Source organism: Gracilinanus agilis, chromosome 4, assembly GCF_016433145.1.
Source record: "Gracilinanus agilis isolate LMUSP501 chromosome 4, AgileGrace, whole genome shotgun sequence".
Taxonomy (NCBI): Eukaryota; Metazoa; Chordata; class Mammalia; order Didelphimorphia; family Didelphidae; genus Gracilinanus; species Gracilinanus agilis.
In genome coordinates, this window is record NC_058133.1 from 175,476,232 (window position 1) to 175,490,654 (window position 14,423).

Sequence of the window (14,423 nt, forward strand, 5' to 3'; positions counted from 1 at the left end):
ATACCACTCCTAGTAAGGCAGCTGAAGAATTTATTCTGATAGATGGATGCAAAGCCAACTTGGGATAGCAGAAAAAAGAACCATTGTAAAGAGCAAACACAATATAGGTGAACCATCCCCTTAAATGTAACAACCATATCCCTTTAAGACAAATCTTGTGCTGTTAAGATGTTTATGAATTAAGTTAAATGAACAGTTCTGCATATTCTTTTCCCATCAAGAGACATGGATCCAAATACTTTAGTATATATTTGTCTTTTTCCAGCCTGCTAGTGACTACTACTATTGATGGAAAAGGAGATTTGGACTTCAATGGTTATTCTTCACCACCCTTTTCCCACATCCCCCAAACTCCTTGAGTTTAAGTAAAAAAATTCACTATTTTAAATATGGCATCAAAAAGCCAATCCTTCATAAACTCAGCGTTTCTTATATAAATAACCTTTAGGGCTATATAAATAAATCTTAGCTAGTGACCACATAAAATTACAAATTTCCCCTAAATACTGTGTCCTGTGTTAAATATGAAGTTTGTAGCTTTATCATCTCTCTGTACATGAATTCTTCTCAGGATATAACCATGTTACCTAGAATTTAATAAAAGTTGATGTGGCATACCAAACATGCATAACCCCAATTATTTCTATGTTAAAAAATAGAATGGGGGAGGGGACACCCCAACAACTTGTAAGGATTAAATTTGCTTAATTGCAAGGGGTTAAAAAGGGAAAGGAGTGGATACTGTCTAAAAAAATCTCTTAATTCTAAAAAAATTCTGGTACAAGTTAAAGATTGAATACATAGTTAAAGTGGGATTTGTAAACTGCTGAGATTAATAAAAGTATGATGCTATAAATCCTATAAAATCAAACCAACACCTGAAGCTCAGTGATTACATTGTGGTCAAAAAGAAAAAACTCGTAAGAAAAAAAATTCTATAGTTGTCTTTTTAAAATAAAATGTCAAGTGACCAAAAAAAAGCTCTTCTACGTATTAGTACTTACCTGAAATAATCATAAACTAGAATGAAGCTGCTCCTAGAAAATTTAAGACTAGTAATGAAACTAGACTTTAAACTACATTTGGATTTTTACAAATAAATATAGGATTCAATTCAACAAATACTCTTTAAATGGATGTTTGTTGAATTGAATAGGATAAGCCATATTGCATAGGTGTGTGCTTGCTGTCTGTGACACCACATTTTCACAGTCATGTCAGGGATATCCATTATGAAATAGGATTTCTTAGCATGTGACAGCATGTAGTCAAGTTCACTTTTAACGGCCATTAAGCTGAAGATAAACACAGATCACACACACACACACACACACACACCACACACAACATACAAACATAAGTATGTGTGGGTATATAGTTAACACTACTTGTGTGACCAGAAAAAGTTTGCCATTATTGCCACTCATTTTAAGAAAAAGATAAATTATGAATAGGATAGTTATAGCTAGCCAATCACAGTGCAAATGTTCTTTGTAGGACTAAAGGAGACTTTTGGTGGAAAAATATTACTGGAATTTGGTCAGGTACCTGACAGCATATTCATGCTTGGTGACAAGCAATAGACGTTCAACATAAAGCTCATCTGCCAACATACATGACCATCACAGAGTTCTTTGATTTTTGCCAAATGTCACAAATTAACAAAAAAATAGAAAGGTGTTTCTAGTGAAACTGAATTATTGTCCTGAACTATTACTGTCCATTGAGCAATACTGGAAGTTCTTAAAAATACCTGTTATGATACCAGAAATTTACAGAAAAATAATTTTTTTCCAGATCCAGAGAGTATCTTCAATGTGGAACTAGCAATTATTTCAGTTACTGCCACAAATGGGAAAAAAAATTCTAAATTCATTTTTGGATACAGTAGCAGGATTTTACCTTGAGCTAACAAAGCAAATCTTGCCTTTTACTGATTGGATTCAATATGCATAAAGAATTTTATGGCTTGGATCCTATGGCTCAAAAAGGTTTGGCATGAGCAGGGTCTATCAAAAAAAACTTTATGGTTGTGAAGTATCATAAGTTGGCTTTGCACAATCAAGGACTAACAAGACGACATGACAAAAGAGTGAAAAGGACAAAACTGCAGTTGCATGGATCATATGTTACACCAGTATGCACCTGAACACACACTCTTATAAAGCTTTGCTGATATTAACCCTTTCGTGAAACTAACTAAATCATGGAAATGCTTTCTTTAAGGCAGGACGTATTTAAGTAAGGTAAAATTACCTTTATTTTTATTCTTTGTACCTATAAGTACAGAATTTATGACAATTTAAAAAACCAGTGTCTTTGTAACATGTTTTCTTAAATTAAGCCACTAAGGTCTCTTTACTGTGGAAGACATTCATCAAAAAGGCCATCTAATACTTTTACAATCAGAAAATGCTTAAGCCCCAACATAGGAAAAAAGTGTACTTTTTCCCACCATTTTTTAAACTGTTGAGGAAAAATGGAAATGGAGGGTAAACACCATACACAGTAAAAGAAATAAAAATTTAAGATCTTACCAGTTAGCTGTAATGAGATTATCTAAAACCTGGAGAGCAGACTCTTTCCCTTAAGTATTCCCAGTCCTGTCTTCCCTGACTCTGCCTGCCCCATATCTTTTATCCAGAATCTCTTTAGGGCACCACAGACTGACCACAATTAGTGTTTTGAACCAAATATTGGTAAAAGACTAGGTGGTGATTTTTTTTTTCCAGTGAAATGCAGGCCCAGGATAAGGATGAAATACAGGACACTGAGTTTTATGTCTATCCCATGGCTTCCAGTTAAGCTTAGAACACAGCAGCACTGCATGGATCCATTTCTCCTAGAATTACAGGTAGTATCCTAAGGAAAACTTAAGTTCACCCCCAATCCCTCCAACAAGCCAAAGCTATAGTTAACAATGATTCATTTGCCATTTTATTATTTCACCAAAAGAAGAAACAGAAGTCATCTGGCTTTCTTCACACCAACCAATCATTTTGCATTTTAAAGTTTGGGATGTTTTCCATAATGAGCTGAATCAAAAATCTATTTGAAAAATATATATTTATATAAAAAAAAGATTCATTAAGTTTTTGCACATAAAACATCAATTGTTAAGTTGTATCTCTTTATCTTTGATTCCACGCTGCTGGAAAAAAGTTTGACCAAGCTTGCATGCTAACTTGTCCTCAATTGCAAGTATAGGCATTTCATACTTTTTTGCCCAATGAAAGAGTTAACCTTTCTTGACACAATCACAACAACAGTGATTCTGAGGCATCCTACCCTTAATACTGTCAGTTTCGAGCCATCAACATGAAAATCCTTAATAAGGTCAGAAGATGTCACTGGGAATCAGTTAACTGATGTGCCTAAAGTTCGGCAATACTATTATTCTTGAAGTCTTTTTGCACCATTGATTGATTTAAAAAAAAAAAGAAAGAAAGAAAGAAACAACCATGTTTTGTTTTTCCTCTTTCCAAACTGTCCTGTGCAATATGACACTGGCCCTCTGAGGCTGGCACTCTTAGAGCCCTCAATGTATTTCAGCTTGTAGGATGTTCACGTCCCATTGTTTTTTGCCTGAAATTTGTTGAAAATTGCTGTCATAGATTCATACGCAAGTGTTCTGGCCGTTTGGAAATCATGGGAAAAGCTTGTTTTTTGTATGGCCCAGAGTTAGGCTGTCGGATTGGAAGTGGTGCTGATGCCTCTCCACTCACCGTCACATCCATTTGTTCTATTCCACTTGTCTCCATGGGATAATCCACAGGTGTCTGAGTAGTTGCTGCACTGGCTGAAGCACCTCTTCCCCAGAAATCCCCAGGAGAAAATTTGACTGGGCTTTAAGACAAGGTAGAAATAATAGTTAGTAGCTGTCTCAAGTGTAATACCAATCCCTAAATAATTTCCTTTTCATTAAAATAAATAAAGTGGTACTGTAGAAGCTTCATCTCATTGTGTATTAGCACCACATGGAAAATAAAACTGTCATTCCTTTTGATACACTATATAGCACTATGAAGAACAGAAAAGATGCTGCATTAAATCATGAATGGAAGGGCAGAGCAGAAAACAAACAACTTTGCAAACCTGAAAGCACTATCATTTTCAGTTCATTTTAAAAGGAGAATCTGAAAGCCCATCCACTTCTCCTATGGAGAAAACAAGCCAGAATACCATACTGAGCAGGCAAATAAATACCTGACAGGTGTCCGAGGACTGCCAATGAATCTTCGAGGTGATCGGATTTTTGGTTCAAATGAAAATTTCTCTTTCACACTTTCAAGTACAGATGGAGCCACATATGTAAAACCCTGAAAAACACAGCAATAGTCCTGTGATGAAAAATAATACTTCCTTACATGCACATTAAGAAAACTTAGTTATTTAATCTGACATACCAAACAGGTGTATCAAAATCACCAACCTACACAGTTTCCCACCCTTTCCAGATCCTACTTTCATACTTGCCAACCTCCTCCCAGACCTCTCCCTAAAAACATGCCTCAAGAAAACAGGTTTCTACTGAAACCTTATCAGATTTCTTATATCCAGAAAACAAAAACCCTGTTGCACCTCAAGGGGCAGAAAAGCAAAGAAAACATGTACTCTACAGCATGGTTGAGCATTGAGACAGATGTAAATGATATTCATGTTTCCACTCAAATATTTTTTTAAAGGAATTTAAACCAATATGCTCTGAACAGTTTCTTATGGGCAAGTCATACATCAACGGTGTTCTGACTTATAAGCCCTGGATCACAACACATGCATCTGCTTCTGACATCATAGGAAAATTAAGTTTCACATAAATTAAGTTTTCTAGATTTAAGTGAAACTTACCCATTCAAGTGCCAAAACTAAAAATAATTTTAATGAAAATCTTTCTAAAATGTGTTGGTTGTACACTTGCCTGCCTTCTTAAACCAAGGACAAACACAATTTAGCTTTTTCTTGATGACTTCGAGTCATCACTATGAACAGTTATTGTTGTAGTACATAATAATACAGAATTCTGTGTCTTCTTTTGAGTTTTTCTGTCTCTTACCTCACTGTCAGACTGTCACTTCTCAGGCAGGCACACTGAGACAGCAGTTAACAGCCCCACCTCCATCCCACTTCTAAATTGCTGCTTCTAATCTGCTGTAGGCTGGGAAACCAGATAATCAAGCTGGTTGAGAATTATGTGTTAAATATCATTTAGGCCTTACTAACAGTAAGACAAAATACATGACGTTTTTAGTGGAAGTGCTTTGCGACCACTACTTCTGGAGCTCAAAGGCCTTTTTCCTCATACTTCCAGGTTTGGGGCTGTGTCCCAGAGGCTTGAGATTGCTCGAAGGCTGACCTCTGGATAAGTAAGAGGAACACTTTAGGCACAAAGGTCCAAGGGCAATATAACAAACTTTAAAAGATCTGGTCCATTAATATCAAGTACAAGAAAAAAAAAGTGTAATGATAAAAGAATTAGGCAATACAATAATAAATTTCCATTGAAATGGATTAAATTCAGTCATTTAAATTTTTACTACTGGAGAGGAAACAAAGATCTCAGCCATAGACTAATGTAATCTGTGTGAAATTTACCTTTACCACTTTTGATTTCTCCCATCCTTAAATAAGATATTTCCAGATGCTGTCTATTGATGGGAATTACTACTCTAGTTGAAACACTATCCCTACACCATTGGAGGGAAAGGTATTTTGGGTAAGCCAATTTCTGAGAAGCAAATGAAGCATTTTCATTTTTTGTAGCAAACAAAAGAAAAAAATATTATCTAAGTGATAAACATTTCCTAAAAGATACCCTTTTGTTCAACTAAACTTTTTGGTAAAATTCAGAGTTTAGCACCACACCAGATCCAGAATTAATTTTTAAACACTTCTTAATCTCATAGCTTTTACTTTCTCCCCCACCCCTCCACCCCCAGATAGTGGGGAAACATGGGTAAAATATGGTAAGTAAAGAAATGTTATTTGAGTCAGATCATCAGAAATGTCAAAATTCTCTAGCAAATGTATAAAGGATACAACACAACACTGCAGTCTGTTTCTGAGATTAAAGTGTATATATGAGATTTTTATGATTCCCTTTCTCTAAATACCACCAATCCCCTACCCCCAATTCATGGATGGGAAACTGAAAAATAGCATTCTCTAGTCCCTAAGCAGTATAACATCTTCACTCTCCAGTTAGAAGCAAACTGATAGCCTAGCCATGACAAGCATGCTGCTGGCACAATGGTTTCTAAACTCTCATATCTGCTACAGTATTGGATTAAAGACCATTTTTCTGAGTTCAAATGTACTATATAGGGAAAATTTCTAAAAAGAATCTCTCAAAACCTTTACATGAGTGCCTTAGAACAAGAAAACCACTCCAACTGACTTTTGTTAAGGGGCACTCTCAATCTTTGTATTTCCCAGAGATGCATGAAAATCCTTTCTTACCAGAAAAACCTGGTTGGCACTTTCGCTGAGAGTTGAATCATCTGGGCTGTCAACAGGTGTCTGCCGTGTAAACTTTGAATCGAACTGGCTCACATCCTCTTCAGATTGCTTTATAAAAATAAAATAATGAATAGGCCATATTAAAGTATCAAAAATTTTTGTACCCATCTGTGAAGCTTCTGAATGAGGCTCATCCCACACCTTCTTACTTTAAGACTAGCTGACTTTTAACAGACACTGACACTGAAAATGGAAGCTTAGTACCAAGAATAAAAACCCACAAAATATTTTAAAAACTGCAAATTAAAAACTGTTAAATGGCTGACAATTTTTAGAATCTTGTATATCACATTCCAATAGAATTTATACTCATTGTTGCATTGGTTTTTTTTCTATATTTGTATCCCCAAGACTCAAGTAAAGTATTTTACACATGGCAGGTGTTCCACAAGTTTACTGCAATGAATTATTTACCCAGACATATTGGCTGAAGTGCTTAAAACCAGATATTAGAGTCCTACATTTATTAGTCAACAAAACATTCATTAATAATACATTAATTTCCTGAATGCCAAGGTACTTGTTAAATAAAAGAATCCTTAACTTGATCTGGTCTTCAAAGAGTTCTTATTCTAATTGTGGAGACAACATGCAAATAATTACTAATGTTATTGATAGTGGGGTGTGTGTGTCTCCTCCTGTAGACAATGGGATTTGAGTTATCCTGAAGGACGCCAGGAAAGCCAGAAGGCAAAGGTGAAGACATAGAGCATTCCAGGTATGGAAGATAGCCAGTGAGAAAAGCATGGAATAACAGAAGTAGGAATATAGTATTCAAGGAACAGCAAGAAGACCAATGTTGCTGGAGCATAATTTGTGAAGGGGTTTAAAGTGAATGAAACAGGAAAGTTAGGAAGGAACTAGGTAATGAAGGACTTTAAAAACCAAACAGAGGATTTAAATTTGATCCAGAACTAGAAGAGAGCCACTAGAGTTTACTTAAGGAACTAATATGGCTAGAATTGTTCTTTAGGAAGATCACTTTCATGGACAGGTGGAGGTTATATTAGTTTATGGGAAGACTTATGGCAGAACGACTAAGAAGCTATTGCAGGAGCAGCTAGGTGGATTTGGGGGGAAAAAAACACAATGAATTATCTTTTGAATATGTTGAATTTGAGAGGTCCACATTACATCCAATTTGAGATGACCAAAAGTCAGTTTGTAGCCTAGAGCTCAGGAGAGAGATCAGGCTAGATCTAATAATGATTAAATGTGAGAACTAGCTGATCATTGAACATGCTAACCTAACTATTGACATAAAATCACAATAAACCTGAAAAGTTGTTCCAGGGATAGCCAATTATACAGATCACACAAACCAGTAGGACTAGAAGTAGTTTTAGGTCAATTTAGTCCAAATCTATCACTTGACAGATAATGAAGCCAAGATTCAAAATGACTTGTCAAGGACATACAAGAAGTTTGTAGCAGAACAATGACTAGAACACATTATTCTCTTGACTTCCTATCCATCTTCATCTGCCTTTAAACTTCTCAAATAACAAAAGAGCCTGTTTCGGGTGAGTACATTTATCCAACTACCTAATCATTCTCAAGTATATCTAAACAGCCCAACTAGATTTTTACTAGGACCTTGCAACAGCAAAAATAACATTTTTTAAAGCACTAGGATTACAAAATTTCCTTGTGAGTGGAAAAACCAAGATGATTCGTTTAAAATAGACTAATCTGTGCTCTATCTTTGAATTCTACATAATTTCTAGATTCAATGGCAGTAAAACCCTGATGCATGCTAGTTCACCTGCTCATTAGTTATTTTAGGGAGAAAGGCTTTAAAAAACAAGGAAAGAATTTTCAATATCATGAATTGAGCACTAAAAGTTTCTAAGCAACATTTATCTTATATAAAGAAAGTATTCACTACTGGCAGTAGTTCTTGGAAAGCAGTTACAAAATGACATTTCCCAAGAGAGGAAAGGATAAATTAAGTCTGTCTAGAGTTAATAACATGATACCTAGGAACTGACAATAATTCTTAGATTTTTGGAAATGCATCATTCTTTTCAACAAAAATGAAGGCTGGATTCTCCAAAATGTTTTTGTGCATGACATACCAAAAGAGGTTTAAAAGGGGGCTCCACCTTCCGAGCCAGAAGTTCTTCCCAGTTAATGTGTCTGAAGAAAGGATGAGCCTAAAAAAAATAGAGAAATAACTGACTAGGAATAGTCTGCATAGGTTTAATAAAATTTACAACTCACTAAATGACTTAGGCTTCCAAGTATAGTTAACATTTCTACCTTCCTCCCTTTAAAATTTAAAAAAGTATCTTAATGAGAATTCAACTTGTCAATTCTTACCTGAACTTCTCCAGCATCCCCAGGACCAGCTCCAAGACGTGAAGCAGCATTTCTTTTTAGCAGCTTTGAGGGAAAAAAAAAGGAAAGATGAATATTTTGAAACAGATATCTCTTAGGAACATTTGTTGAAAGTTATTTATTAAAGTAAAAAAGATATTAAAGTCATATCTATTTTGGGGTAATTATTCCTGGATATTGTTGGGGGGAAAAGAAAAACAAGTTTTTGATCAAATACATCAGGATTTTACCTTCAAGAAAAGGATAGCTGTCAGTCCCATCTCCATGGCCATTTTATGTCTCAAAATATCTGTATTACACATCAGTTAAAATGGATTAAAGCACAATCCTACTTGTCTGTCTTAAGCCAAGGACGGATGTTTTGTGTTCATTCTTGTATAAGAATGTACTTGTAAGTATGTATGTATTTGAATAAAATCTACCTTTTTAAGCAGATCTCTGGCTTCTTGTGTGAGGTAGGGAGGCAAATTAAGTTTACATTTGAGGATTTTGTCAATTGTCTTCTTTCTGTTCTCCCCAGTAAATGGGGGCTAAAAGGAAGAATAGAAGATCAGTTAGGGTAAAAAAAAATAAGAAAAACCTTACAAAGACTAAAAAAGATAGTTTCACAAATTGTTATGTTTTCATTAAACATTATGGTCAATTATTTGATAATATGCATGAACACAACAGTTTTCATGCTGAGAAATAAACTGATTGCTAAATATATGTATATTTTAAAGATGCCATGATATAGCATAAAGGTCACTGGCCTAAGCAAATCTAGATTCTAGCCCAGGCACTGTCATTAACTTGCTAGGCAGACTTGAATAAGTTACTTGAGCTCTTAGCCTATTTCTCCATCTATCCCTATCTTTGAATAGTTCTAAGAATAAAATGAGAAAATGGAGCTAAAAGAAATTTTATAAAGTATTGTTTCTTTCTAACAGATCTCTGGGGACTTGCTTTGAAAATTGCTTAAATCCATACTACAATTGTAACTTTTATTTAAATATGCTTCCTCTTCACAGAAGGTCCATCACTGTGATTCAACAACTACCCGCCATGAGATGAAAAGCATGCAGTCTTTAACTGTGCACCTACTGCTCCAGTCAGCATGTCATACATTAATGCCCCCAAACTCCACCAGTCCACAGCACGATTATGGCCACTTCTCATCAAGATTTCAGGGGCCCTATAATGAAAAAAAAAAAAAAGTCCACATAAAAACACTTGGTAGGAGTCTTCAAGTTAATTACCATTAAAAAAACTATAACTGAAATCCAGAATTTCACTAATAAGTAAGCATTGTAAACTATTAAAGCAGGAAAAATTTAGCTATTACCCCCAAACCAGACTTATATTGCTTTCAACATGCAGCTCACATGTATTCTATTGTTCCACAGAACGTGTGTGTAACTGTTCCATCATGAATAGATTCTTTGCATAGTCCAAAGTCTGTCAATTTCACATGACCTGAAATGAAAGATGATAGTGAGGTTATTCTGAGAACTGTAAATATGTGTAAAAGAAACAAAAATGTTACACAGAAACAATCTGTTTAGAATCCTTCTACATTTAACTTTTTCTTATTCAACTGTTTCTAAGTATCCAATAAAAAGCAGGTATTATGAATTTAAATCTATCTTACATCTACTCAAAATTGGAATGTCAAAATATGAAATGGGTAAGCAGAAAGAAGTGGATGTCCATGCATGGCTCCCATTATCAACTCACCTAGAATACATTATCATCCATTGAAGGTACCATCCTAGGTTGAAGATATTTCTCATTAATTGGTTAAAGGATCTAGTTTACATATAAAGATTGAAGCAGATTTCCAGCCTCTTTTACATAGAAATGCAGCAATATACAAATAACATAACTGAGTAACAAAGAATTGTGGCTTGAAAGCTTATAAATGCCTTACTTATGGCAACAAACAGAGTAGGCTTATCTTGTCATTTATCCATCAATGGAGATAAATAAAACTGCTATAGAGTAGAGACTCTCAGTACTAGCAAAACTCTCACACTAATGGGCACTTTCACCTCAGCCTTTCTTTTACTTATATCATTAGAAATTTTTCAGCTATTCTAGCTGTCTTCCTATTCCTTAGACATGACGGGCAAAAATAGGCTAAAACTGATGTGGTGTGTGGGTTCACCATATATTCAAAATAGGAGAAATGATATTTCACCAACATGTGAAGATTAATGTAAAAAGATTAGCCTAACTAGTTAATCTTGCCATTTGCCTTGGAATTCAGAACCATGGCTTAAATACAGAAATAAAAAATAAATACAAAAATAAACAGGAATTGAAATACAAATAGGCAGATTCTATGCCCAAGAAAATATGAATTTAATGAAGAAAACCAGGGAACATTTTAAGGAATTGAAAAGCAAATGTCTTTATAGAAAGGCACATGGTTCATCCTTTATTTTAATTATGATACTGGCCTTAGTATCCAAGGAGTCATTTTATTGCATTTCCTATTCAAGAATTCTACCACAGCTTATTAATATATAAGTTATGGATACTTCAGACTACCCAGTTTCCAAAGAAACTTAATAACAGCAACCACATATTTGGTGATCCATCCCTCCCCTCCTTCTAATCTCATGTAAAAAGTCAAGTTTCTCTTTAGTAACATGGTTCTGGAGTGACTACTCATGAAGTTGAAACTTAAAAACAATAATCTTGCACATGAAATAGAAAAGGATCTTTTTAATAACACCAACATTGCCAAAAATTGGGGTGACAGTGCTACCAATAGAACTAAGGTTCTAGATCTGAACAAAGGTGCTCATAACTAATGATTAGGAATTGGATTCTGATTATCAAATAGTAGTTTTTGAAATTATTTTAAAAATAAAATGTAGTCCAAAGTATAAGGGTCAGCCAATATTGATTTAAAGGACATACAAGAAAACATAATATATAAGAAAGCCTCATTAGTCAAGTATGTTGTAGGGAGGATTCTATTTAAGGAAAAGGTTGGACTGGTCACCCCTGTGTTCATTCTGGAAGCCATTTGACTATAGGAGCACATGGCTGCCCTTATCTTAATTCTGACAAGCAAAAGGATGGGAAATAGGCAATGTCACTAATTTTTTCCCCAGAGCTATAATAAATTTTCTGTTTGATTCAGATTTCTATTCCAAGCAACAATGGTTCAAACAATTCACAGCAGCAAGGAAAACTACCAGTGCCTATTAAAGTTCAATTCAAATCATTAAGCATGTTCCAACTTATATATGGACTGTTCTTTTAAATTAGAACTAAGTTCTAATTTAAAAGAAAAAAATTAGCTATTGGGTTTGATTTTTATAGTTCTCTACTTAAAGCACTACTATGTAGTAAGAATTTCCCCGTGGAGAGATGAAATAAAGGAAAGAAAATAAATAATGATACTTCTTTAAGTGTCATTAAAGGAAATCATTACCCTGCCTAGGAATGTTGAACATCTGTCATTCCCATCAATCAAAAAGTAACTAAGTAAATGCCAACAAATATTTTGGTGCCATGAAATTTGAAGAGAACATTTAGTGCAATGAACATGGTGACTTTAAAAATGTTTGTGGCCTATGTAGAGGATTTTAAGATGATTATTTACTATAGAATTATTTACTGTTATCTCCACCTTGGTGATTAAGCATGATATTTTCCGGCTTCAGGTCTCTGTAGATGATCCCTTTTTGATGTAAATGCCCCAAAGCCATGGAGATTTCTGCCAAGTAAAAGCTGGAACAAAAGTGATTTGACATAATTAAAAATACCAGCCTCCCCAAAATGAACTCATATACTGAAAAGAGTTAAGCATGGAACAACAATTCTTTTAAAAGAATCATTAGACATACATGAGTAAATTATTAGGGAAAATAAAAAAATAGCCTAGTTTTTTTTTTTTTTGCTAACAAGCATTTATAAAGTAAAAACTATCAAGTGTTAACTTGCTTTAATATACCACTACAATTTCGAAAAAGTCTCAAACCAACCTCTCTCCCATTGGTCAAGTTTTATTTTGCTTGGAATAAACATTCAGTTGAAAGCAATTTTCCCTTGCCCACTTAGACCTAAAAAAAATTCCATAAGGAGTTTGGTTTATCTCACAAATCAATTAATCTAGTTTGAAGAAGCCCTTCTTCCCTGCTCTCAACTTCTCATCCCTTGCTTTATTTACTTGTACAGTTACTAAGTTAAGGTCCATTTGGAGCCAGCTATAGCACACAACTGGGTAATATTCAAATTCATCCACTTCCATAGAATAAAAGGTTAAATCAATCCTCTCTGCAATGGAAAAGCTTAATATAGTGCAAGACTGGCTTGAGCACAATGCTGTTAATCCTGCAGCATAGTTATTGAAAGACTGAGACAATATGGAAACCCCCAAGACCACTAAGAGATTCCAATAGGGCTCAGAGAGTGCCCTTAGGGCAACGGTGGCAAACCTATGGCATGGGTGCCAAAGATGGCATGCAAAGTGCTTTCTGTGGGCATATGCACTGCCTTCCTCCCCACCCTGAATTTGTTACTAGAAAGGCAGAGGGACTTGGGTGGAGCTGCTCCCTTCTGCCTCTCTATCATGCCTGACAATATTTTATATCGCCTACCCCTCTGCCCAGCAGCCCAATGGGAGAACTTTCTCCCTCTCCTGTGTGTGGTAAGGGGAGGGGGACAGGGTGTACTAGGCACTCAATGGGGGGCCAGGCACAGCACATGGTCTCTAAGGGGGATGGGGCATGGCAGGCAGTCTCTAAAAGGTTCACCATCACTGCCTTAGGGAATTCTTAAATGCAACTTGTTAGAAAAAGCCTAAAATTAAATAATGGAATGAAGTTTGGTAATTAGGGCAATAAATTTAAATTTTGTTAGATGTTCAATTAATATATAGGAAAACAATCACTATTCCCCAATATGGTGACTTCATTAGAGGATGTGCAACTTTTCAGTTCCAATAAAGTATTAATACCTACTTTACCCAAGTACCAGTTTGATACCTACCTCCTCCTGATGTGGAAGTGACCATAAGATTCTCAAAGGTACAAGGGGCTAGAAAAACTTCAAGTATTGCTATAATGATACATTATGTATCTTTCATCTGAGGACCAGCCAGCTAACTGAAAGGCTCGCTTTCAGAAGGCTGGCCACTAGGTAATGAAGTCCTCTACCCAGGGTGTGGGGTTAGGTAAAGGTATAGTCAGATCTTCAAAAGCAATGTAGCCTCAAAGTTGCCAGTGAATGAGGAATTCATATGTAAAGAGCCTCTGCACATTTGACTGTCCACAGAGAAAGATAACTATTTTATTTTATTAATGATCTAAAACTACAAAACCTCGAAAATTTCACTTACCACGCTGTATCTTCCATAAATATTCCCTCTCTTTCTAACTGCATAAACAATTCTCCTCCTGTGGAAAGATGAAAAGAATATTAGAAATAATCTCCATTTCTGGCCTCTCCTTTTAAACTCAACATTCTTGTTTAGATGATAATAAAAATGTTGGTTTCAAAACTAAAAGGAAGATCTGACTTGAAATCCTAGGTTTTATATTACAAATTACATATTTGTAAAGATCTCAGAT

The 14,423-nt window shown here is 35.1% G+C and overlaps 1 protein-coding gene across 4 annotated transcripts in view; it reads right to left on the reverse strand.

Annotated features, from left to right (window-relative positions):
• Positions 1-2,251: 2,251 nt before the first annotated feature.
• Positions 2,252-14,423, reverse strand: part of RPS6KB1 (ribosomal protein S6 kinase B1) — a 34,746-nt gene continuing 22,574 nt past the window's right edge. For 3 of the 4 annotated variants that reach the window (XM_044674951.1, XM_044674948.1, XM_044674947.1), the window contains 10 exons: positions 14,192-14,249; positions 12,482-12,582; positions 10,221-10,311; positions 9,940-10,030; positions 9,279-9,386; positions 8,839-8,901; positions 8,595-8,672; positions 6,457-6,564; positions 4,207-4,319; positions 2,252-3,846 (listed from right to left, as the gene is read on the reverse strand). In XM_044674951.1, coding sequence (XP_044530886.1) covers positions 3,609-3,846; positions 4,207-4,319; positions 6,457-6,564; positions 8,595-8,672; positions 8,839-8,901; positions 9,279-9,386; positions 9,940-10,030; positions 10,221-10,311; positions 12,482-12,582; positions 14,192-14,249 — 1,049 coding nt within the window. In that variant the 3' untranslated portion in view covers positions 2,252-3,608. The remainder of the gene's footprint in view (positions 3,847-4,206; positions 4,320-6,456; positions 6,565-8,594; positions 8,673-8,838; positions 8,902-9,278; positions 9,387-9,939; positions 10,031-10,220; positions 10,312-12,481; positions 12,583-14,191; positions 14,250-14,423) is intronic. The other variant, XM_044674950.1, reaches the window with a different exon arrangement.